We start from the raw sequence: 25,573 nt of genomic DNA, 5'->3' as shown, positions 1-25,573 counted from the left end.
AAAGGACTAAACCAGGACCAAACAAAGACCGAACCAGGTCTAAACCAGGTCAAAACCTAGAACAAATCAGGACTAAACCAGGTCTAAACCAGGACTGAACCAAGACTGAACCAGGACCGAACCATGACCAAACCATTTTCAGTTCTGGTCTGGTCTCAGTCCTGGTCCTCAACTCAGTCCTGGTCTAAGTCCTGGTCTAAGTCCTGGTCTAAGTCCTGGTCTAAGTCCTGGTCTAAGTCCTGGTCTAAGTCCTGGTCTGATTCTAGACGTGGTTCAGTCCTGGTTTTTGCCTCTCGATGACCATTTTCATCTGAATATTTCCCTCAGTCGTACCGGAGAATAAGAAACACCCAAACCATGAAAAAAAAAAGTGCAACTTATAGTTCGAAAAATACGGTAAGCGAGATTTGTTTTTATGAGCTTTTATCACGTAATACTTAACCTCATCATAAACTCACGCTGATTAATTCTGTTTTGTCCTGTATTTTAACCTCTTTTTGTGCTCAGCGTAATGATAAGTTCTGCCAAAATGTGATGACGGTTCTGCTCGAGTTTCAGAAATAATTAATAGTTTGTAAAAAATGCAAAAACACTGACCTCCCACCGCAGCTGAGGGGGAATGTTTCGGATCTGCAGCTTTCTTGTCCTGCGGGAACACAAGAAAAAAAAAAAGGATTTAACAACAAGACAAGTCAAGATTCATCCACGTGTGACAGAAAATACAATGAAATACACGTTTTAATGAAGTATTTTGACAGTTTTTGACAGTTTTAGTGCACGTTTTAAACACTCGAGAGCAGCAACTACAGAGAAAAAGGGATATTATATTGTTGGTAAGAAGAAAAATGCTGAGACGTTTTGAGTATTTGGCTGAAAATTAAATAAATACACAACAAGCAGAGCGATTATTAAGATAAAAAAAAGATAAAATATGGTCAAAGTGCGATTTGAATGGACACAAATCATAAATACTGCAACTTTTGAAGCGCCACAAGTTCGTCCACAAACAAAATCTCCTGTAGTTTTGATCTGAAATGTGATTCTTTATTAATTTGTCAGTTCATATTTCACCATTTTTGTCGGTTTTCTTACTACTAAAATGGAAATCGTGAATCTAATCGCAACGGTGAAAGAAAAATCACAATCCAGATCCAGTAAAGTCTCAACAAAGGGACAATTCGTGGCTAAAAACTGCAAAACTTGTAGTGTGGTTTCCAAATAAAAAGAAGGATTTAAAAATACAATCAAACTTCGATTTGAATGGACACAAATCGCAAATACTGAGATTTTTTAACAAAATCTCTCATAGTTTTGATCTGTACAAAAAATTCTGAAATGTTGAGTCTTTATTAGTTTGTTAGTTCATATTTTAGTGTTTTAGTCTTTTCTTTTGGACGAGTTTGAAATGTGAACTTAATATTAAAACGGAAATCGGAAAACTAATCGCAACCACAAAAGAAAAATCGCAAATACTGAAATTTTTGAACAAAATCTCTTGTAGCTTTGAGCTATACAAACAAGTTCTGAAATGCGATTGTGTATTAGTTTGTCATTTCATATTTTTGTGTTTTTGTCGGTTCTTTTGGACGAGTTTGAAATGTGAACAATTTTGTGAAAGTTTTGATCTGTTTTGAAATGTTATTTCTTGATTTTCAGAGTTTTTGTCAGTTCTTTTGGACGAATTTGAAATGTGAACTTAGTATGAAAACGGAAATCGTGAATCTAACCATAACGGCAAAAGTAAAATCACAATCCAGCTCTAGTAAAGTTTCAACAATGGGACAATTTGTGGCTAAATATTGCGAAACTTTGTGTGTAGTTTCAAAATAATAAGAACGATTTATCACTGTGGGAGTTTCAAAGTTCACATTTCAGTGTTTTTGTCAGTTCTTTTGGACAAGTTTGAAATGTGAACTTAAAATTAAAAGGAAATTGGAAATCTAATCGCAACTGCAAAAGAAAAATCACAAATACTGAAAATTTTTACAAAATCTCTTGTAGTTTTGATCTGTACAAACAAGATCTGAAATGTTATTCTTTGTTAGTTTGTCAGTTCATATTTCAGAGTTTATGTCAGTTCTTTTGGACGAGTTTGAAATGTGAACTTAAAATTAAAAGGAAATGGGAAAACTAATCGCAACGGCAAAAGAAAAATCACAATCCAGATCCACTAAAGTCTCAACAATGGGACAATTTGTGGCAAAAAAACGCAAAACTTAGTATTAGTTTGTCAGTTCATATTTTAGAGTTTTTGTCCATTCTTTTGGACGAGTTTGAAATGTAAACTTATTATTAAAACGGAAATCGGAAAACTAATCGCAACGGCAAAGGAAAAATCACAATCCAGATCTATTAAAGTTTCAACAATGGGACAATTCGTGGCTAAATATCACAAAACTCTGTATGTAGTTTGAGAATAATAAGAACCATTTAAAAATACGATCAAACTGCAATTTGAACAGACGCAAATTGCAAATACTGACATTTTTTAACAAAATCTCTTGTAGTTTTGATCTGTACAAAAAATTCTGAAATGTGAGTCTTTATTAGTTCGTCAGTTCGCATTTCAACATTTTTGTCAGTTTTTCGCGACTAATCTAATCTGCTAATCTAATCGCAACGGCAAAAGAAAAATCACAATCCAGATCTAGTAAAGTCTCAACAATGGGACAATTCGTGGCTAAATATTGCGAAACTTTGTGTGTAGTTTGCAAATAATAAGAACGATTTAAAAATACGATCAAACTGCAATTTGAATGGACGCAAATACTGAAATTTTTGAACAAAATCTCTTGTAGTTTTGATCTATACAAACAAGTTCTGAAATGCGATTCTGTATTAGTTTGTCAGTTCACATTTTAGCTTTTTTGTCGGTACTTTAAAATGTGAACTTAGTATTAAAACGGAAATCGTGAATCTAATCGCAACGGCAAAAGAAAAATCACAATTCAGATCTAGAAAAAGTCTCAACAATGGGACAATTCGTGGCTAAATATCGCAAAACTTGTGATAATTCTGAAATGTGAGTCTTTATTAGTTTGTCAGTTCATATTTTAGTGTTTTTGTCGTTTTTTTTGGACGAGTTTGAAATGTGAACTTAATATTAAAACAGAAACTGGAAATCTACTTGCAACCGCAAAAGAAAAATCACAATCCAGATCCACTAAAATCTCAACAATGGGACAATTCGTGGCTAAATATTGTGAAACTTTGTGTGTAGTTTGAAAATAATAAATGATTTATCACTGTGGGGGTTTGAAAGTTCACATTTCAGTGTTTTTGTTGGTTCTTTTGGACGGATTTTAAATGTGAACGTAGTATTAAAACTGAAATTGAAAATCTAATCGCAAAAAAAAAATAAAATAAAAAAAAATAAAAATCACAACCACAATCTCAACAATGGGACAATTCGTGGCTAAATAATGCGAAACTGTGTGTAGTTTGCACATAATAAGAAGGATTTATCACCGTGGGGGTTTGAAGTTTTGCTTAAATTGTTTATTAGGCGATCCACTGTTGACCTTTGACCTGTTTTTGTAACCGCCTCTATGCAAGGCCTTTAATCTCCTCCTTAACTCCGACTCCTTGCAGAATTTTGATGACGTCTGGGATGGAAATGTGACTCTCGTGTGTGTGTGTGTGTGTGTGTGTTTTTGCTTCTGCCCAGACCACACCCACGGAGCGCCCACCCCCACGTCTCCGTCCGACCTGCGGGAGGCTCCCTCGTGAATAGGCTTTTGTGCGCGGAGAATACCTGGCATCCACCCTCCAGAAAAACCAGCGCGGGGGGCCTTTTGATCACCGAATCACTGATCGATGCGAAGTCCGCAGGCGACAACCCGACGAGCCCCGCAACCCCCGAGCCCCGCACCTCTGTCCGCAGGCACCGCTTCCACGCAAATGCCTTTCCAACTTATCATCGGCGCATCATCTGCCCATTATCCGGCTCTTACACCCTCGTTCACCCCCAACCCCCAGCCCGCCACCGCCGCTGAACTCGCGTGACCCGCTCCGTTGACGCCTGTTGGCCTAGGGGGTGCTCCCCATTGGCTGAAACCATGGCAACAGGTCAGGAATGGGCGGGCGAGAAGATGGATGGACGGACAAGGAGACAACAAGTAGACAGCCGGCAGATTATTCAAGTTATGATTGTGTTTCCTGACATGATCAACTAAAAATGGAATGAATTTCTGTTTTCAAAAGGATGTAGACAAGAGGTTGTATCTGGTATAGACAAAAATACATTTGTAATAAAGTGTTTTAACTACCGGTGTTGACAAAAGTAGTTTAAATACGACATGTAAAGATGGATGGACAAACAATACATGCAGTATACAAGTTATGATTGTGTTTTTTAGCACGTTAAACTAAAAATGTAATGAATTTCTATTTTCAAAAGGATGTAGTGAAGAAGTTGTATCCGGTGTTGAGAGAAATACATTTGTAATAAAGTATTTTAACTACTTGGTGTTGACAAAAGTAGTTAAAATAGAACGTTTGGATGGATCGATAATACATCGATGATAAACAAGTAGACAAAAAGTAGAAAACCGCCAGATTGTCTAAACTATGATTGTGTTTTTAGCCTGTTCAATTAAAAATGGAGTGAATTTCTAATTTCCAAAGGACCTGGTCAAGAGGTCGTATCTGGTGTTGAGAAAAGTAGTTAAAATACGACATGATACGAATTACAAATACGAAATGAAAATACGAAGATGGATCGATAATAAACAAGTAGACAACCAGCAGATTATCCAAATTATGATTGTGTTTTTTAGCATGTTCAACTAAAAATGTAATAAATTATTTCTATTTTCAAAGGATGTAGTCAAGAGGTTGTATCTGGTGTTGACAAAAGTAGATAAAAATGCTTTTTGTTATATTTCAGCACATGTGAAGATGGATAAACAAGTAAACAACCGACAGATTATTCAAGTTATGATTGTGTTTCCTAACATGCTCAACTAAAAATGTAAGGAATTTCTATTTTCAGAAGGATGTATTCAAGACGTAATACCTACAATAGTAGAATAAAAATGCTTTTTGCGCTAAAATACAATGTGTGTTTAGACGGACAGACAGACAAGTAGACAACAAGTAGACAACCGACAGATTGTACAAGTTATGATTGTGTTTTTTACTACGTTAAACTAAAAATGGAATGAATCTCTGTTTTCAAAGGATGTAGTCAAGAAGTTGTATCCGGTGTTGAGAAAAGTAGTTAAAATACATTTGTAATGAAGTATTTTAATTACTGGTGTTGACAAAAGTTAAAATACAACGTTTGTGAAGATGGATCGATAAACAAGTAGAAAACCTCCAGATTATCCAAATTATGATTGTGTTTTTTGCACATTCAACTAAAAATCTAAAGAATTTCTATTTTTCAAAGGATGTAGTCAAGAAGTTGTATCTAGTGTTGAGAAAAGTATTTAAAATACTTTTGTAATAAAGTATTTTAACTACTGGTGTTGGCAAAAGTTAAACTATGATGATTGTGAAGATGGATCAAAAAACAAATAGACAACTGCCAGATTATCTAAGTTATGATCTGTTTTTTAGTACGTTAAACTAAAAAAGAAATGGATTTCTGTTTTCAGAAGGATGTAGTCACGAGGTCGTATCTGGTGTTGACAAAAGTAGATAAAATACGACATGTGTGAAAATGGATCAATACACAAGTAGAAAACAAGTAGAAAACAGTCAAATTATCTAAATGATGATTGTGTTTTTAGTCTGTTCAATTAAAAGTTGAATTACTTCTGTTTAAAGGATGTAGTCAAAAGGTTGTATCTAGTGTTGATGAAAGTTAAAATACGACAAGTGAAGATGAATCGATAAACAAGTCGACAACTGTCAGATTATCCAAGTTATGATTGTGTTTTTTGCACGTTCAACTAAAAATGTAATGAATTATTTCTGTTTTCAAAGGATGTAGTGAAGAGGTTGTATCTGGTGTCGAGAAAAGTAGTTAAAAAAGCTTTGTGTGCTAAAATACGACGTGTGTGAAGATGAATTGACAGACCAGTACACAACCGCCAGATTATCCTAGTTATGATTGTTTTTTTGCACGTTCAGTTAAAAATTGAATAAATTATTTCTGTTTCAAAAGGATGTAGTCAGGTGGTTATATCTGGTGTTATGAAAAGAAGTTAAAATACTTTTGTAATAAAGTATTTTAACTACTGGTGTGGACAAAAGTAGTTAAAATACGGCGTGTGTGAAGATGGATCAACAGACAAGTAGAAAAACACCAGATTATCTAAATGATGATGGTGTTTTTTAGCCTGTTGAAATATAAATGTAGTGACTTTCTATTTTCAAATGGATGTATTGAAGCGTTTGTATCTGGTGTTGAGAAAAATACTTTTGTCAACACCAGTGGCTAAAATACTTCAATACAAAAGTAGTTAAAATACGACATGTGTGAAGAAGGACGAATACACAAGACGACAACAAGTAGAAAACCGCCAGATTATCTAAATGATGATTGTGTTTTTAGCCTGTTCAATTAAAAATGTAGTGAATTATTTGTTTTCAAAAGGATGTAGAGAAGAGGTCGTATCTGGTGTTGAGAAAAGTAGTTAAAATACGACGTTTGTGAAGACAGATCAATAGACAAGTAGAAAAACACCAGATTATCCAAATTATGATTGTGTTTTTTTGCACTAAAAATTTAATGAATTTGTATTTTCCAAAAGGACGTAGTCAAGACGTTGTATCTGGTGTTGACAAAAGTAGTTAAAAATCTTTGTGCACAGCAAAAACTGGAGGGTTAAAATTTCAGGGTGAGTTGTTTTTAACCCAAAAAGTGTTATTTTAACGATTTGAAAGTTAAATGGAGGTTCGAGTTGGGGTTATTTGCCAGAGTTGATATGGTTTAACTTAATTCAACTCCCTTAGTGTTAATTTATCACCTCCCACCCACCAGAGAAGACCAGTTTGAACCATTTCTTTCATAATTTCATCTTAAATTTACTAAAATAAAGTGTAAAAATAAAACCCCTCTGTGTGTTGTTCAGCTAAATCAGGATAACTCTACAAAGTGTTATAAGAGTTAATATAACTCTTGATTTCAGGGTTAAATGGGAACTTTGGTCCAGCGTTGCTTAATTAAAATTTCCAAAAATGTTAAATTAAATCTAGAACAGATTGGACTCATATAAACCCTGATTCAGTGAGAGTCAATTTTAACCCTCCACTTTTTGCTGTGTGAGCTCAAATCTGACATATGTGTATTTGTGGAGAGAGAAAAAAAAACAACAATGACCATGCAAAACAGTTTCAGGTTGTTATTTTCGGATAGAACAAAGTGGAGAAAGAAAGGAGCACGAGAGTGAAAAGGAACGAGCGCGTGAAAGGAGCGTTGGTCCCCGAGGCGGAGGTGGTGCCGAGGAGCTCCTGCCGCACAAGAAAAGGCTTTGCCGGGCGGGGTCAAAGGGCAGGGGTCGGAGCTCTGTAGGCCAGACTCGGGGGGGGGGCCATGGGAGCAAAGTGCCACCCGGAGATAAACCACCCACCCACCCAAGACTGATTAGTTACTCGGAAACAATCGCGCCTTCGTGGTCTCGGAACTCGCAATCAATAAACAAAAAAAACGTCAGAAAGCAAATTCCTGGAGCCGGAGAAAACTCGGGGGGGATATTTCTGTCGTGTTCCCGCGCAGAAATGAACCTCAGCTGGCGGACGGAGCGTTCAAAAGCAAAAAGCACGCGGCATAGAGCTTCCAGATGCACTTAGTGACCAGACAATACGAGTCTTCTCCACTGCGTTTCATCTCCTGACGGACACATTTGCATGAGGATGACGGCCGCGTGCGTTTAAACGTGATTTGTTCGAGTGGGTCGCTTTACCTTCCCTATATTCCAGCGCGTGAAGTATTATTTGATAAATGAATTCCACCGTTCGCACCGGTGCATATTGGAACCGGCCTCCTCCTCCTCCTCCTCCTCACTCCTCACTCCAGCACATGTCGCCAATAAGAATAGATGTGCCACGGTTCAGCAACACAAGTGCTTATCGATAAAGCCTTTTATCCACAGTTTACGACGTCAAGCTTAGGCTACGTCTGCCACAGTCTCAAGTGACCTCAGCAACAAACAATGTGATAAACCGCCGCACCACAACAGGCTCAACAAATTAACAAAGCCCACTCGCGGAGCTGAGTGAGTCGTGAAGCCGGGGCAGGGGGACTTTCTCTGTTTAGGAAAATCAGAATCCACCAGATGCAACTTCTACTTCATTAAAAAAACAGCTGATAATTATTTGAATTATAAAAAACACACACTGAAAAACACACTGGGACTAAATAACTTCATATCTATAACTTATTTTATCTTTGTTTTCAACTAAAAGACACGTTCTGCCGATTCATTCATTAAAGGGGGCGTGGCAAAACTCTCAAATGTCACATGCAACATCTGTGTGTATCTGAACAAAGCTTTATGCAGAAAAAATACTAGGAAAAAATTTAAACTTGTGCTTAATCTGCATCTAACTCTCTTCTCTTTTCTGCTGTTGCCCCAAATAAATCCTTGAGAATATCTAAATAAAATAATTAGTTGTGTAATAGAAATGTAGGTAAGTTATGATTATGTTTTTTAACATGGTCAACTAAAAATGTAAGGAATTTCTATTTCCAAAAAGGATGTCGTGAAGAAGTTGTATCTGGTGTTGAGAAAAATACTTTATTACAAAAGTATTTTAACTACTGGTGTTGACAAAAGTTAAAATGCAATGTTTGTGAAGATGGATCGATAGACAAGTAGAAAACTGCCAGATTATCTGAATTGTGATTGTGTTTTTTGCACATTCAACTAAAAATCTAAAGAATTTCTATTTTCCAAAGGATGTAGTCAAGAGGTTGTATCTGGTGTTGACAAAAGTGGATAAAAATGCTTTTTGTGCTAAAATACGACGTTTGTGAAGACGGAGAGATAGACAAGCACCAGATTATCCAAGTTATGATTGTGTTTTTTTTTAATGTTCCATTAAAAATGTAATGAATTATTTCTGTTTTCAAAGGATGTAGTCAAGAGGTTGTATCTGGTGTTGAGAAAAGTATTTAAAATACTTTTGTAATAAAGTATTTTAACTACCGGTGTTGACAAAAGTTAAAATACGACGGTTGTGAAGACGGATCGATAAACAAGTAGACAACTGCCAGATTATGTAAATTATGATTGTGTTTTTAGTACGTTAAACTAAAAAAGAAATGGATTTCTGTTTTCAGAAGGATGTAGTCACGAGGTCGTATCTGGTGTTGACAAAAGTAGATAAAATACGACATGTTGTGAAGATGGATCGATAGACAAGTAGAAAACAAGTAGAAAACCATCAGATTATCCAAGTTATGATTGTGTTTTTTGCACATTCAACTAAAAATTTTATGGATTTCTATTTTCAAAGGATGTGGTCAAGAGGTTGTATCTGGTGTTGAGAAAAGTAGATAAAAATGCTTTTTGTGCTAAAATACAAAGTGTGTGAAGACGGACGGATGGACAAGTAGACAACAGATTATCCACGTTATGATTGGGTTCTTTTTTTTTGCACGTTCAACTAAAAATGTAATGACTTTCTATTTTCCAAAGGATGTAGTCAAAAGGTTGTATCTGGTATACACCTTCGACCACATAATCGATTAAATGTATTTGTCCATTTTATTCGTAATCACATCAGAGCGGTTCAGTGTGCGTTAGGCTCAGGTCCGTCTGAAACGGCGTGGCACTTGTAGCTTTGTACAGGCCAAGTGCAGTCAGTCTCACTGTTACCTGCAACTAAACCCTGCCACTGTGTCGCCAAGAACCAGCCGCATGAGCAACGGAGTGCAGCAAGTTAATATTTTATAAAGCAATCTAGCTAGCATAAAATCACAAATTAATATTTTATCGCAAATGGTCAGGAGCGAGTAACAGCAACCAAACACCAGTCCCATCACCTTAACTCACGGTTAACTCCTCTGCACACTTCAAAGTCGAATGCCCAACAAAAAACTGGCATTTTGGTTCCAGTAAAAGCAGAGAAGCTCAGCAGATCTTTCAATATGAAAAATTCATTCAGATATAAATTAAACAATATGTCAATTAACATTAGAAAGGAGCAAAAATTCCTGATCGTTCTTTTACTTTTAGTGAATCGAACACCATATTTACACCGAACATGAAGCGAGAGCGGCACGTCCCATTGACTGTTACCCTACACCTCTTCATCTTTTACACTCTCACTTCCGTTCTCCATCTCTCCTGCCTCTGAGTTCAGGGTTTCCTTCACCCGGCCTGGAAAAAAAAAAAGGCATGTAACACTGGACGGGAGCTTTAAATAGACAAGAGGAAGAGGAGGATGAAACGGATGGTTCAAGGGAAGGGAGTGAACGCAGTAACGCAGCAGCAGCAGCAGCACAGTGACCCTCGTACATGCGCTGGGCAGAGGAGGAGCACGTCTGCTGCAGCCACGTTCACAAGGCTGAGATGTTGCATCTCTGATCCACAAGCCTCCTGCAGCCAACCAATCACAGCCCTGCTCCTGCACACACACTCTACTACAGGCTACAGCCACTGCTACAGACAGTACTACAGACAGTACTACACACAGTACTACAGACAGTACTACAGGCACTACTACAGGCACTACTACAGGCAGTACTACAGGCACTACTACAGACAGTACTACAGCCAGTACTACAGCCACTACTACAGACACTACTACAGACAGTACTACAGGCACTACTACAGACACTACTACAGGCACTACTACAGACAGTACTACAGGCACTACTACAGGCACTACTACAGACACTACTACAGACACTACTACAGACAGTACTACAGACAGTACTACAGACACTACTACAGACAGTACTACACACAGTACTACACACAGTACTACAGACAGTACTACACACAGTACTACACACAGTACTACACACAGTACTACAGACACTACTACAGGCTACAGGCTACAGGCACTACTACACACAGTACTACAGACACTACTACACACAGTACTACAGACAGTACTACAGACACTACAGACAGTACTACAGACACTACTACAGACAGTACTACAGGCACTACAGACACTACTACAGCCACTACAGACAGTACTACAGACACTACTACAGACAGTACTACAGGCACTACAGACACTACTACAGACACTACAGACAGTACTACAGGCTACAGGCTACAGGCACTACTACAGACACTACTACAGACACTACTACAGCCAGTACTACAGACACTACTACAACCACTACTACAGGCACTACTACAGACAGTACTACAGACACTACTACACACAGTACTACACACAGTACTACAGACAGTACTACAGCCACTACTACAGCCACTACTACAGGCACTACTACAGACACTACTACACACAGTACTACAACCACTACTACAGGCACTACTACAGACAGTACTACAGCCAGTACTACAGCCAGTACTACAGGCACTACTACAGACAGTACTACAGACAGTACTACAGCACTACTACAGCACTACTACAGGCACTACTACACACAGTACTACAGCACTACTACAGGCACTACTACAGACAGTACTACAGCCAGTACTACACAGTACTACAGGCACTACTACAGACAGTACTACAGACAGTACTACAGGCACTACTACAGCACTACTACAGACACTACTACTACAGGCAGTACTACAGCCACTACTACAGGCACTACTACAGACACTACTACAGCCAGTACTACAGCCAGTACTACAGACACTACTACAGACACTACTACACACAGTACTACAGACACTACTACAGCCACTACTACAGCCAGTACTACTACAGCCACTACTACAGGCACTACTACAGCCAGTACTACTACAGCCAGTACTACAGGCACTACTACAGGCACTACTACAGGCACTACTACAGACACTACTACAGCCAGTACTACAGCCAGTACTACAGACACTACTACAGACACTACTACACACAGTACTACAGACACTACTACAGCCACTACTACAGCCAGTACTACTACAGCCACTACTACAGGCACTACTACAGCCAGTACTACTACAGCCAGTACTACAGCCAGTACTACAGGCACTACTACAGGCACTACTACAGGCACTACTACAGCACTACTACAGCACTACTACAGGCACTACTACAGCCACTACTACTACAGCCAGTACTACTACAGCCAGTACTACTACAGCCAGTACTACAGGCACTACTACAGGCACTACTACAGGCACTACTACAGCCACTACTACAGCCAGTACTACATGCAGTACTGCCACTAATCAGGCTGTATCAGCTTTAACTGTATATAATTTAACTGTCATACAAACATTTAACTGTGAATATATCCAAATAATAAGCATCTTCACAGATCTAGAAAATATGTTACAGTAAAATATAAAATGCTGTCAAACACAAACAAGTGCAATTTTACCAAATACATTCCTGACGTAGGTAGATTTTCTCTCTCACACACATATATACAAATATATATGTGTATATATATATATATATATATATATATATATATATATACACATATATATATATACATATATACACATACATATATACATATATACATATATATATATATATACACATACATATACATACATATATATATATACACATACATATACATATATATGTATATATATATATATATATACACACTATATATATATATAAACATACACTTTTTTTTTAAGCCTATTGTAGTCATACATTTAAAACTTCACACGAGTATCTCTGTCAGAACATAAATCTATCGTAGTGTTTCTTTCTCTCCAGCAGCATGAATAGACAAGTAACGATGACACGCAGGTCTCCAGCTCTAGACGCAGCACAGCTGTGAATGAGAATTCGACCAACAGGAAACCTACAGCAGCTCGTCCTGCTCTAAAAGTTCCACATTTTACCATTGTAAACGGGAGCGGCGGGTGTGAGTGAGCGGGTGCCACAGAATGGGTCAAAGTTCAGGCTCGGCTCTCCATTCTGACCCCGCCTCGGCTTTTGCGCAGGCCTCCATTTTGGAGAGGCGCGGCTCCATTTTGAGAGCCTGTGGCGGACTCTGCTTCAGTGTTACGCAACAGTAGTTTCATGTTTTAAACATGACAGAGAGAATGTAACAACTTCACTACAAACATGATGAGTGTAAAAGAGGAGCCGAGCCCTCGGTCCATCTGACCCACTCTCCCAGAGCCTAAAGTAGACCACAGGCCCACGCTCCGCTCATGCGCAGCTCATATCCACTGCATTTTCACATGAATTCAGTACAACATGTAGTCACAAGTTGCCATTGATCCCGCACAGTAACAGGCACAGACCACCGTGTGATGAAAGTCAACTGGTGGATCCAGAGCAGAGCTTTGCTCAAACCGTTCAGAGCTGCGGTGAGCGCGCGCTCTGCTCTCCTCCCCCTCCTCTACACGAGCTATTTTAGAGCACCTACAGGCCTTTCACATTCAACCTGCTGTTTCAACGTTAAACGACGCGATATTCTTTCTCAATTAAAACATTAGTTCTTGGTCTCTGTGTTACAGTTTGGTTTTCTTCAGTCTTAACTGTGTTTGGGGCGACAATGAGCTTCCAGATACCGACACGTCAAACGCTCGTGTGGCAAATGGTTTTTTGTTCAATAAATGAAAACATAGACTTCTATTTCCGCCTCGTGTGAAGATCTCTGGCCTGATTACCTGTGCGTAAACCCTAATCCACAGCAGTGACGCGCAGCGAGGGCAGCAGGCTATTAACAGCATTACTTAAGAGTCTTTTTTATTTATTTTATTTCATTTTTAAAGGGGGTCCTCGTGTTACACAGGTGAGATTTAGAAGCAGCTCGTGTACAAGTCTTGTGTATGAGACTCTCCTCAAACCTGCTCTTTCCTGCGTTGCGCACAGGAGCTTCACATGTGATACCAGCGAGCGGCCATCTTGACCAGGCAACGCCCATTTACTACAATGAATGTGCAGTCACATGATGGGAGAGAATTCACCAGAACACAGCCAGCTCATACGAGAGCACACGAGAACGCAGAGCTGAGAGGGGGAGGCGCAGCCCACATGCGCCATTACATGAACATGGAACCATGTAGCCTACTGGTAGTTAAAGGCTGGAGCCGCACTGCTACAGGAAAAACACGCGCTGCTTCATTTGTCAAGACAAAAAACACACAGTTACCTGAACACGCGGGATTGTAGCGCCATTTCCATCATAAAAAGCACACGACATGAGATTTGCCGCACAAATAGCACATTTACAGCGGAGCACGTGTGGTGCTGTGAGTATCTCTGCGCGCTGCTGTTTCTCTACAAACGCCATGACACGAGTGAAACTACAGGGCCGAGTCTGACCTGAGCTCAGATGTGACCAGAGCAAAGGGCGAAGCGGAGGAGAAGGAAACAGCCGAGGGCCTCTCCCCCAACACCGCACGAGCTCCGAGCCCCTGGTTTAAGGAACATGACTTTATCGTAAATGTCAAGAAACGAGACGCTGACGCCACACGGTGCAGCCTCGACACGCGAAAACCCGAGAACAACACGAGATTCTACAGGAAAATTAGGTTAATAATAATAATATATTGTCAGAAGTGACGCACGCTGCTATTACCACAAACACGTGTGACAAAAGTGAATGTTACACTGAAATACTTGCATTAGTTTGGTCTCGTCTTCCAAATACTGTCTTACAATATCTTAATGTAGCTTTGAGGCTGCACAGGGAAAATCTCAAGACAAAAATAGTGCTTAAAATGTGTTTTTCTATAAATTCTGCCTTTCCATTTTCTGATTTGAACCACAGTTTTAGAAAGTATTTAGTAGGACAGTTCTCATTTTAAAACACTTGAAGAAATTCTGAGCAAGTTTCTGATATTGTGAATCTTAAAAAGCATGTGTGCATATTTAAAAGTTTATCTCCTGTCACATTATGGTCTTAGAGGGAAAAAAAACACAATACACTCAGACTTTGCAGATACAGTTTTTGATAATCATGCAAAACACTTGACAACAAATGATTTATTATCTGCACAAAAACACATGAGTTCTTCAGAATTGCTTCATATATTTTTGAAGTATACAATGAAATGTTTGACAGATTAACACTGCACTAATCTGTAATGAGCACAAACATTTGATGCTGAAAAAAAAATAAGACATTTGTGGTGATTTTTGCAGCATTGTGGTTTACAGTTTTCACCTAAAAACGCGATGAACTCCTTCCATGAAACAATAGGACGAGGTGCGTGCGCGTACGGAGAGAGTTTTAACGTGATCTCGAGTTAAAGCCGGTGCACTTTCAGCTCTGAGTGAATGGAAAGTGGACGTGAGCCAGGCCTCCCCACACCCCCGCTCGGACACAAAATGGGGAGCAGAGGAAGACGGGAGGAAGGGAGGAGAGTTCCTGCTTTGTCTAAATGACTGGATGTGCTCGTGTGCACGCGCAGGTGACGTCAGGATCTCGCCGCGCGTTGAGTCGCCGAGGAGCGAGGCGGGGCCAGCGCGGGGGCCAATCGGCGCGCGGCGAGGAGAGGGGCCCGACTCTGAGCGCACGGCAGCCTCGCCTCCCGGCACCTCCTCGGCGTGCTCCACTCTGAACAGCAGAGGGCTGACTCTGCCACTGCTCTCGACGCCGGCCTTGAGGATTTACAAGAAAATGTCCATGCGTTACACTTTGGAGACACGCACACACACGCAGCGTGACAGACGTGATTCTACCGTCCAAAAACGCTTCTGTACGTGTCACTGCTGAACATCTGCACACGAAGCAGCGCCGCCCATGAGCACATATTTACAGCACAACGCTCATGATCAAACTGGAGGAAACTAAACCTGAAAACAATTTATACTGCAACAGAAAATGTCACAATCATATTTTGAAACTACAACATGCAACTGAAACAATATCACTAAACTAAATAAGTAACGCCACCCAACTCCTCTCTGAAGGAAACAATAAAAAGCACAATCGATCTTAAAGAGACTTAAGGAGTGAATATAATTTATGAGTCACAGATGTTAATGCATAACATTTAAAATTCTGATCAAATGTGTCACAAAACATGAAAAAGTCAGGCACGAATCTGAAACAAACTGACAGTAAAACGATAAATACTGACGCAAAAATAAATACAAATAGTTAATCTGACAGTGAATTGAAAGATAAATTCAAGTAGAAATTACCACGACAGGTCACATTTTGAAACTACAACATGCAGCTGAAACAATATTACTAAAGTAAAAAAGCAATCCCAGCTAACACCTCTGAAGGAAACAATAAAAAGCACAATCAAACACTTAAGGAGTTAATGTAATTTATGACTTATGAATTAAGATCTACAAGTTATGTCTAAGATCTAAAATTATGATCAAATGTGCCACAAAAGACGAAAAAGTTGCCCACGAGTGAAAAAGTATTTATTGTGTGTTTACTGACGCAAAAATATCAAATAAAATAAAATCTAATTTATTTGTATAGCACATTTAAAACAGCCAAAGCTGAACAATGAAATAAAACATACAATTGACAAAGCAATGACAATAGTGTATGTATATATATATATATAAAATAACAGCAAGGTGTCTCTTCTTAACTCTAGACAAATGTTGTAAATAAAAGTAGTTAATCTGAAGTGAATTGAAAGATAAATTTAAGTAGAAATTACCATGACAACTCCTCTGAAGGAAACAATAAAAAGCACAATCATAGACTTAAGGAGTTAATATAATTTATGAGTCATAGATGTTAATTCATAACATATAAAAATGTGATCAAATGTGCCACAAACCATGAAAAAGTCGCCCACGAGTGACAACAAAGTAAACACACGATAAATACTGACGCAAAAATAAATGTATCATTCAATTCATGTCAGATTAACAATTTTTATTTATGCAGAAATGATCCAGACAGGTCATATTTTGAAACTACAACATGCAGCTGAAACAATATCACTAAACTAAAGAAGTAACGCCACCTAACTCCTCTCTGAAGGAAACAATAAAAAGCATAAACACTTAAGGAGTTAAGATGTATAAGTTATAAATTATATTCATTCATAAGATCTAAAATTGTGATCAAATGTGCCACAAAAGTCATCCACTAGTGAAAAAGAAGGTAAACACACAAAAATAGTTAATCTGACATGAATTGAATGACAAATTTATGCAGAAATGATCACTACAGGTCACATTTTGAAACTACAACACGCAGCTGAAACAATATTACTAAACTAAAAATGTAACGCCACCTAACTGCTCTTTGAAGGAAACAATAAAAAGCACAATCAAACACTTAAGTCATAAATTATAACTCCTTATTTTAATTCATAAGATCTAAACTTGTGATCAAATGTGCCACAAAACATGAAAAAGTCGCCCACCAGTGAAAAGAAAGTAAACATGATAAATACTGACGCAAAAATAAATAAAAATTGTTAATCCAACCAACCAGAAGCAATAGAAAGCACAATCACAGACTTACCATGTTAATATAATTTATAAATCATAGATGTTATGAATTAACATCTAAACTTGTGATCAAATGTGCCACAAAACACGAAACAGTAAACACACGATAAACACTGACACAAAAATAAACAAAAATAATTAATCTGACATGAACTGAAAGACAAATTTAAGTAGAAATGATCACGACAGGTCACATTTTGAAACTACAACATGCAAATGAAACAATATTACTAAACTAAAAAAGTAACATCACCTAAATCTTCTCTGAAGGAACCGAAAAAAAGCACAAACACTTATGGAGTTAACATCTATAAGTCATAAATTATATTAATTCATCTAAAATTATGATCAAATGTGCAACAAAACACAAAAAAGTTGTCCAATAGTGAAAAAGAAAGTAAATGCACAATAAATAGTGATGCAAAAATAAATACAAATAGTTAATCTGACAAGAATTGAAAGATAAATTTAAGCAGAAGTTATCACGACAGGTCGTATTTTGAAACTACAACATGCAGCTGAAACACTATTACTAAACTAAAAAACGCAATCCCAGCTAACTCCTCTCTGAAGGAACCGATAAAAAGCACAATCATAGACTTAAATCATAAATTATAACTCCATATGTTCATTTATACGATCAAAAATTGTGATCAAATGTGCCACAAAACACGAAAAAGTCGCGCACGAGTGAAAACAAAGTAAACACACGATAAACACTGACGCAAAAATAAATAAAAACAGTTAATCTGACATGAATTGAAAGATAAATTTAAGTAGAAATGATCGTAACAGGTCGACAAACTGGTTTCACGTTTCAGGTCCAGAGCCTTGGGCCAATTCACTTTTGAGACTTTTCACAAGGATTTATTGAAGCAGAAGTTTGCACATTTATTTATTTATTTCGGTCACAGGTATATTTTGACATTAATTCATAAACAGTCATATTTAACACACACAGACCGAAAAGGTGCAGGCTGAAGCTTAAACTCATTATGCCTTTTACCCTTTATTCCTTTGTCAGAGCTTCATCCTGACACCAGTTCATCTTCATAAATACAGCAGGAGGAAACAAACTAATCAGTAACAGAACAACAAAGTCCGACAGCAAAAACTAAGTCTCATATTTCACGTATCTGTCCAGAAATAAACATTTAAACTTCTTTATGAAGTGAAAGAAACTGGTGCACAATTTTAGGTTTTCTGCACATTTGTTCCAGCCCTTTAACAGATTTACAAAATTTCATAATGTTTGTTCTGATTTTCTTTGGATTCTGAACATGTTCTGTAACGACATGAGGTGTCACAAAACTTATTTACCTCTAAACATATTTGGATAAGTTAAAATATCAGTAATTTGACCCAATACTGCTCAGGATACATGGACTATTTTTCTATAATGAACCAATTAAATAATCCGTCATCAATTATTACAAAGAATACAGAAAGTAAAATCAAAAATCTGAATAATTTTTTGATGCACACGAGGCCTGTTTTCAGTCCGGTCGCGTCGTCAACTCCTGAGAAAACGAAACAAAAAGCAAATTGAGTCACTTTAGATTCACAATTTGAGCGAATCACTACATTTTTCTCAAGCGTCATCATTTCCTCGACTAAATATTCCGCGTAAAAGCTGCTCAGGGTGTAGTTTAGATCTGCACAAACGTGTTCTTAAGTGCGATTCGTGTGTTGAATTGTCAGTACATATTTCAGTTTTCGATTTATGAACTTTGAATTATTAAAACGTAAATCGCGACGCTCGTCAGTTTGGCAATTCGATCATTTTCCCAAACCGTCCAAACAAATGATTTAAAACCCGATTGAAAAGCCCCAAACCTTCATGTTTCTGTTCAGTTTGGGTGAAAAGTTTGTCATACTAAAATAAAATCTAAACAATTTCAAGATCATAAAGTAAATATTGTATGAATCTGATTTCGATTTGACTCTCGACAAATGAAAACGTATGAAATGTTGGATGTTAGTGTCCGTATTTTGTCTTTAAAAACTCTCTGAACAGTGAATTATTTTTAAGTGAGGTCCTGACCCAAAGGTTTGAGTTAAAGTTTGCCGCATGACAAGTCAGTGAGCTCACAGCTGATTGGTCCGTGTTGGTTTTTCTGACTCCAAACCAGATGTTGGGTCCGGAGAAATGTGGAATCTGTTACTGTGGTGATTCACTCTGACCTAAACCAAACCTTTTCCAGTCAAACACACGAGTTTGCTCACACTAAACCTGAACTTGCCTCAACTCAAAACTGAACCGGCTTCGAGCGACACGTCTCAGCTCCCGAGCACTAAAAATCGGTTAAAATTTATTAAAACAACAACAAAAATCCAAAACAGCGGCGAAAGTACGTTAAAAATGTTTCGATTTAGACTCAGACAAACTTTTTTGAGCCACACAGTAGCTCAAATATCATAAATATTAATAAATCTAAATAAAAAAAAAATTTACATTCAGAAGCTGGAAAAAGTGGTTTTTTTTAGAAAACGCAAAATTAAAAACAAAGACCAGAACAGCGGTTTAAAACATTAAAAATTAGACTTTTGACAAACTTTTGACTCACACAAAAAAATTAACGAAGAGAAAATAATAAAAATAATTTGATTATTACAATTACCTCAAAATTACATTCAGAACCTGGGACAAAAGGGTGTTTTTTTTTTGTTTTTTTTCAAAAGGAGCAAAAAACTGCACAAAACTAGAAGAATGAGAAACTCGAAGAACTAAAACCGGCTTCGAGTTCTAATCTTGAACTAAAAAATCAACGGCACAATAATTGAAATTAAAAACAACAAAGTTTAGACAACAACAAAACAATTAAACAGAACGTGTGGAAGAACGAAAAAAAATGTTTTAGATTTAGACTTTGACAAACTTTTTTTTGATCCACACAGTAACAAAATCACAAATACTATAATAACAAAGAGAAAAATATAAATTTTGAGTAAATTTACTCATTGGATTATCAATTTTTTTTTTTCAAAAGGAAAATTTCAAAACTGCAAAAGCAAACTAAGCGAAGTGAAAAACTTTTAAAACAATGTTTAGAATTTAGAAATTTGACAAAAACAGACGAACTAGCAACTAAAAATTCGAAATTGATGACAATAGGGACAAGGTTATTTGGACAACTGGAACACAAGACAATGAAATCAAATTTAAGAAAATTTTTAAATAAAACAAAAAACGTTTAAAAAAATTAGATTTAGACTTAACTAAAAATCCACAAAAATATTAGGAGCTGTATCGCAAATAATATAATAACAAAGAGCGAAAGACAAAAATTATAAAAACAAAATTAAGAAAAAGAAAACTGGACGAAAGGGTGTCTTTTTTAGGGGAACAAAAGGAAAACTGCACAATAATGAAAAGTAAACTGGCTCCTGAGCATTATCAATCGGTCAAAATGTATTAAAAACAACAGTAGATTCATCAACAACAATAAAAAAAACAGAACAGCGGTGGAAGAACGTTAAAAATGTTTAGATTTAGACTTAGACAAAACGTTTTTGTTCCACACAGTAGCTCACAAATCAAACACAAAGAGCGAAAATATAAACGGTCATAACAAAACTGAAAATTAACACCCGTTTGTCCCAGCTATTTTGAGTTTTTTTTTTTAAAGGAACAAAAGGAAAACTGCATAATAATGAAAACTAAACCGGTTTCGAGCAACACTATCGGTTGGTTAAAATTAATTAAAAACAGTAGATCTGTCAACGAAAAACCAGAACAGTGGAGGAAAAACGTTAAAAAATGTTTAGATTTAGACTTAGACAAACTTTTTTGATCCACACAGTAGCTCAAAAATCAAACACAAAGGAGGAAAATATAAACGGTCATAACAAAACTGAAAATTCACTCAAAATATCTGGGACAAAGTTGTTGTTTCTTTTAAGGAACAAAAGAAAAACTGCACAATCATGAAAACTAAACCCAGCTTTGAGCAACAAGACTCTACTCTAGAGCACTATTAATCGGTTAAAATTTATTAAAACAATAACGATAGATCCATCAACAACAATGAAAAAACAGAACAGCGGTGGAAGTACGTAAAAAAATGTTTAGATTTAGACTTTAGAGTTAAACAAACTTATTTGATCCACACAGTCGCTCACAAATCACAATATTCTATAATAACAAAGAGCGAAAATATAAATGGTCATCATAAAACTTAAAATTAAGTCAAAATTATATTCAGAAGCAGGGACAAAAGGGTGTTTTTTTATTAGGAACAAAAGGAAAACTGCACAATAATGACAGACGAATGAAGTAACTCAAAACTAAACCAGCTTCGAGCAACAAAACTCAGCTCTTGAATCAGTTAAAATTAATTAAAACAATAACAGCAGATCCGTCAACAACGACGAAAGACCAGAACGGCGGCGGAAGAACGTCAAAAATGTTTAGATTTAGACTTTGACGAACTTTTTTGGAAATGATTTGGACACAGGAGCTCACATAGCGCAATATAATATAATAACAAAGAGAGAAAATATAAAGTGTAATAATAAAACTCAAAATTCACTCAAAATAGCTGGGACAAAAGGGTGTTGTTTTTTTTTAAGGAGCAAAAGGAAAGCTGCACAATAATGAAAACTAAACTGGCTCTTGAGCACTTTCAGTCAGTTAAAATTAATAGATCCATCAATGAAAACCCAGAACATGTTTAGATTTAGACAAACTTTTTAAATCCACACAGTAGCTCACATAATAAAACTCAAAATTAACTCAAAATAGCTGGGGCAAAGGGGTGTTTTTTTTAAGGAACAAAAGGAAAACTGCACAATAATGAAAACTAAACCAGCTTTGAGCAACAAGACTCTCCTCTAGAGCACTATTAATCAATTAAAATGTATTAAAAACAACAACGAAAACCCAGAACAGCGGTGGAAGAACGTTAAAAACATTTTAGATTTAGACTTTAGAGTTAAACAAACTTATTTGATCCACACAGTAGCTCACAAATCAAACACAAAGAGCGAAAATATAATAACAAAACTGGAAATTAACTCAAAATAACTGGGACAAAAGGGTGTTTTTTTTTAAGGAACAAAAGGAAAACTGCACAATAATGACAGACGAATGAAGGAACTCAAAACTAAACCGGCTTCGAGCAACAAGACTCATCTCTTTAGTCAGTTAAAATTAATTAAAACAATAACAGTAGGTCCGTCAGCAACAACGAAAGACCAGAACGGCGGTGGAAGAATGTTAAAAAAAGTTTAGATTTAGACTTAGACAAATTTTTTGATCCACAAGGGAAATTATTTGGACACAGGAGCTCACGTATCACAATATAATATAATAACAAAGAGCGAAAATATAAATGGTGATAGTAAAAACTCAAAATTACATTCAGAAACTGGGACAAAAGGGTGTTTTTTTTAGGGGAACAAAAGGAAAACTGCACAATAATGAAACCTAAACTGGCTCAACTCTTGAGCACTAACAATCGGTTAAAACTAATTAAAACACTAACGACAGATCCATCAACAACAACGAAAACCCAGAACAGCTGCGGAAGAACGTTAAAAATGTTTAGATTTAGACTTTGACGAACTTTTTTGATCCACAAGGGAAATTATTTGGACACAGGAGCTCACGCGTCACAAAAAATTATAATAACAAAGAGAGAAAATATTAATTGTAATAATAAAACTTAAAATTAACTCAGAACATTCATTACATTCAAAATTACATTCAGAAGCTGGGACAAAAGGATGTTTTTTTTTTTAAGGAACAAAAGGAAACTGCGACTCAAAACTAAACTGGCTTCGAGCAACAAGACTCAGCTCTTGGGCACTAACAATCGGTTAAAATGAATTAAAACGATAACGAAAAACCAGAACAGCGATGGAAGTACGTTAAAAAATGATTAGATTTAGACTAACGAGATAAAAACAAACTTATTTGATCCACACAGTCGCTCACAAATCACGATATACTATAAGAACAAAGAGCGAAAATATAAATGGTCGTAATAAAACTCAAAACGAACTCAAAATAGCCGGGACAAAAGGAAAACCGCACAACAGCGACGGGCGAATGAAGCAGAGTTCACGTTCGAAATGAATAAACGCAAACGGGATGAAATTGAAACGAGACGATAGATTCAATTTCTGACGGACGGTGTGGTATTTCCTGCGCGTTTTACATGGAGTAATTTATCTGTTAAAACGTCAAAATCTCATTCACGTGGAGCCAATCTCGTGGAAATGTTTGGTTTTTCGGACCCGTCCCCCTCGTGTTTTAAACCTCGATCACCGTGTGTGTGTGTTTCCTTTACGAGAATCTCTTTTTTCCATAAAGTCAGCGCGAGATAAGGAGCCCGTGTGACAGTAAGGTATTTGAAGTGAGCAGAACTGTCCCATTCTGTGGAACAAGCCCTTTCTGTGCGGCGGACAAGAGAGCAAGTGTATCATGTGTTTCCCTGCCAGCTCTGCACCAAATACAAGCTCTCCACTGTAAAACGTCTTCTATAGAGCCTATAGGGGAATATCGCTCCGGCACAATCCACTCCTCTCATAACACAACCCTTTTCTTTTCTTTTTTTTTTTTTTTTTTCTCTTTTTCTGTGTGCGTCTGGACCCAAAAAAACCGTCTGGTCCGACCGAGCGTGGGACAGAACGGCGGTAACGGCGGCGGCGGCGGCGTCCGTCCCTGTCAGGAGGCGTAGATTACATTCTGGAAAGGCTTTCTCCGTCCCCCAGCGTCGTGCGCAAGGGGAGGTGTGGACCACGTGAGACGTAGCAGTGCCTGTGATATGGCACACCCCCAGCCCTGCACACACCCACCTCGGCCCAGAAAGGAAAGGATCCGAGGGGGAGGGGCCGCCGCGCTCGCCTGCTCGCTCGCTCTCTCTCGCTCTGTCTTTAGCTTCCCTTTCCTGCCGCTTCCACGCCGTCTTTCTTTTCCCCCTCCGGAGCTTATACATGATGTCGCCGTACAAATGTTGAGCGTGCGCATGACCACAGCACATGCCACTTTCAGACATGTGACCAGCAGCTTCCATTTTAACTCTTTGGGAAACGCACTGCAGCAAAAAAAAAAAAAAAAAAAAAAAAAAAAAAAAATGACAGACACGGGAGCAACAAGTCTGTCAGCTTCACGGTTTTCAGGTTAAATGTTCAAAAAAAAACAACAAAAAACAGACTTTTCAAACCTTCCAACCACGTTACAATGATTTACCCACATCTCTGACCTCCTTAAGTCGTGTTTTTAGTGATTCAAATCCACCAAAAATCAGGTTTCGACGTGTTTGTTTTGTTATTAATACTAAAAATGTACAAAACTGACAAAGGCACACTGCAAAAAACAAAATCTACTCACGTTCCGACGACTTGAATTAAGAAAGTTTCAGCATGATTTGAGTAAATTTCACTTCACAAATAAAATAATCTGCAAGTGGAGTAAGACTTTTTGTAGTTAAAATGTGAAAATACATCGTGGTGCACTGAAAATAAGAAAAACAACAACTTTTTGCGCTTAAAATACGAAACAAAATCGAATGTTGCTTGAATTAAGAAACACGCAGTTGTTCCATTGGTTGATATTTTGACTTGTCAAGTTGAATCGACACAAATATTCTTAATTTATGTCATTTTAACTTAACTAGATATTGTTTTTTTCCAGCGCATCATGTTGTAAAGATTAAAGATCTCGAGTACGATGATTGATTCGTCTATTGACCTAATATTTGTGTAACGTCGTGTCCTTATCCTACTGCAAATTATTTCAAAATTGTAACAAGAATAAAAGTGCACGTTGAAGCAAAGAAAAGTCCCGTGCATCAATAAATCAACTAAAATGTGGCGTGGAGCGAGCGGCGCTGGCGAAAGCTCTCAAAATGATTAGGGTCATGCGCAAAAAATAAACTTTGCACGCAGAGAAACACTAAACAACATCTTCGGAAGTGTAAACAAAACCGACCAAAACTCGCTCAAGGCTTTTCTCCGTTCTGCACATAAAATAATTAGGAGATGAATCTGTCCATTTATTCGTCAAAAGACTACACTGCAAAAAAGCTTGACCCAGATTTAAGACATAAACACTTAAATCTATCAGAAAATGGCTTAAAAGTAGTGAAGTTATCCGTCCATGCAG

General features: G+C 37.3%; 1 protein-coding gene across 1 annotated transcript in view; it reads right to left on the bottom strand.

The window, feature by feature from the left end:
- Nucleotides 1-25,573, bottom strand: part of LOC110174224 (insulin-like growth factor 2 mRNA-binding protein 1) — a 68,209-nt gene that overhangs the window by 21,217 nt on the left and 21,419 nt on the right. Inside the window, exon 3 of the mRNA XM_020940288.2 lies at nucleotides 598-646. Coding sequence (XP_020795947.1) covers nucleotides 598-646 — 49 coding nt within the window. The remainder of the gene's footprint in view (nucleotides 1-597; nucleotides 647-25,573) is intronic.

This window comes from Boleophthalmus pectinirostris, unplaced genomic scaffold, assembly GCF_026225935.1.
Source record: "Boleophthalmus pectinirostris isolate CB_2022bp ecotype Guang Dong unplaced genomic scaffold, ASM2622593v1 HiC_scaffold_17, whole genome shotgun sequence".
NCBI lineage: Eukaryota > Metazoa > Chordata > Actinopteri > Gobiiformes > Gobiidae > Boleophthalmus > Boleophthalmus pectinirostris.
This window is presented reverse-complemented; position numbering and strand designations above follow the sequence as displayed.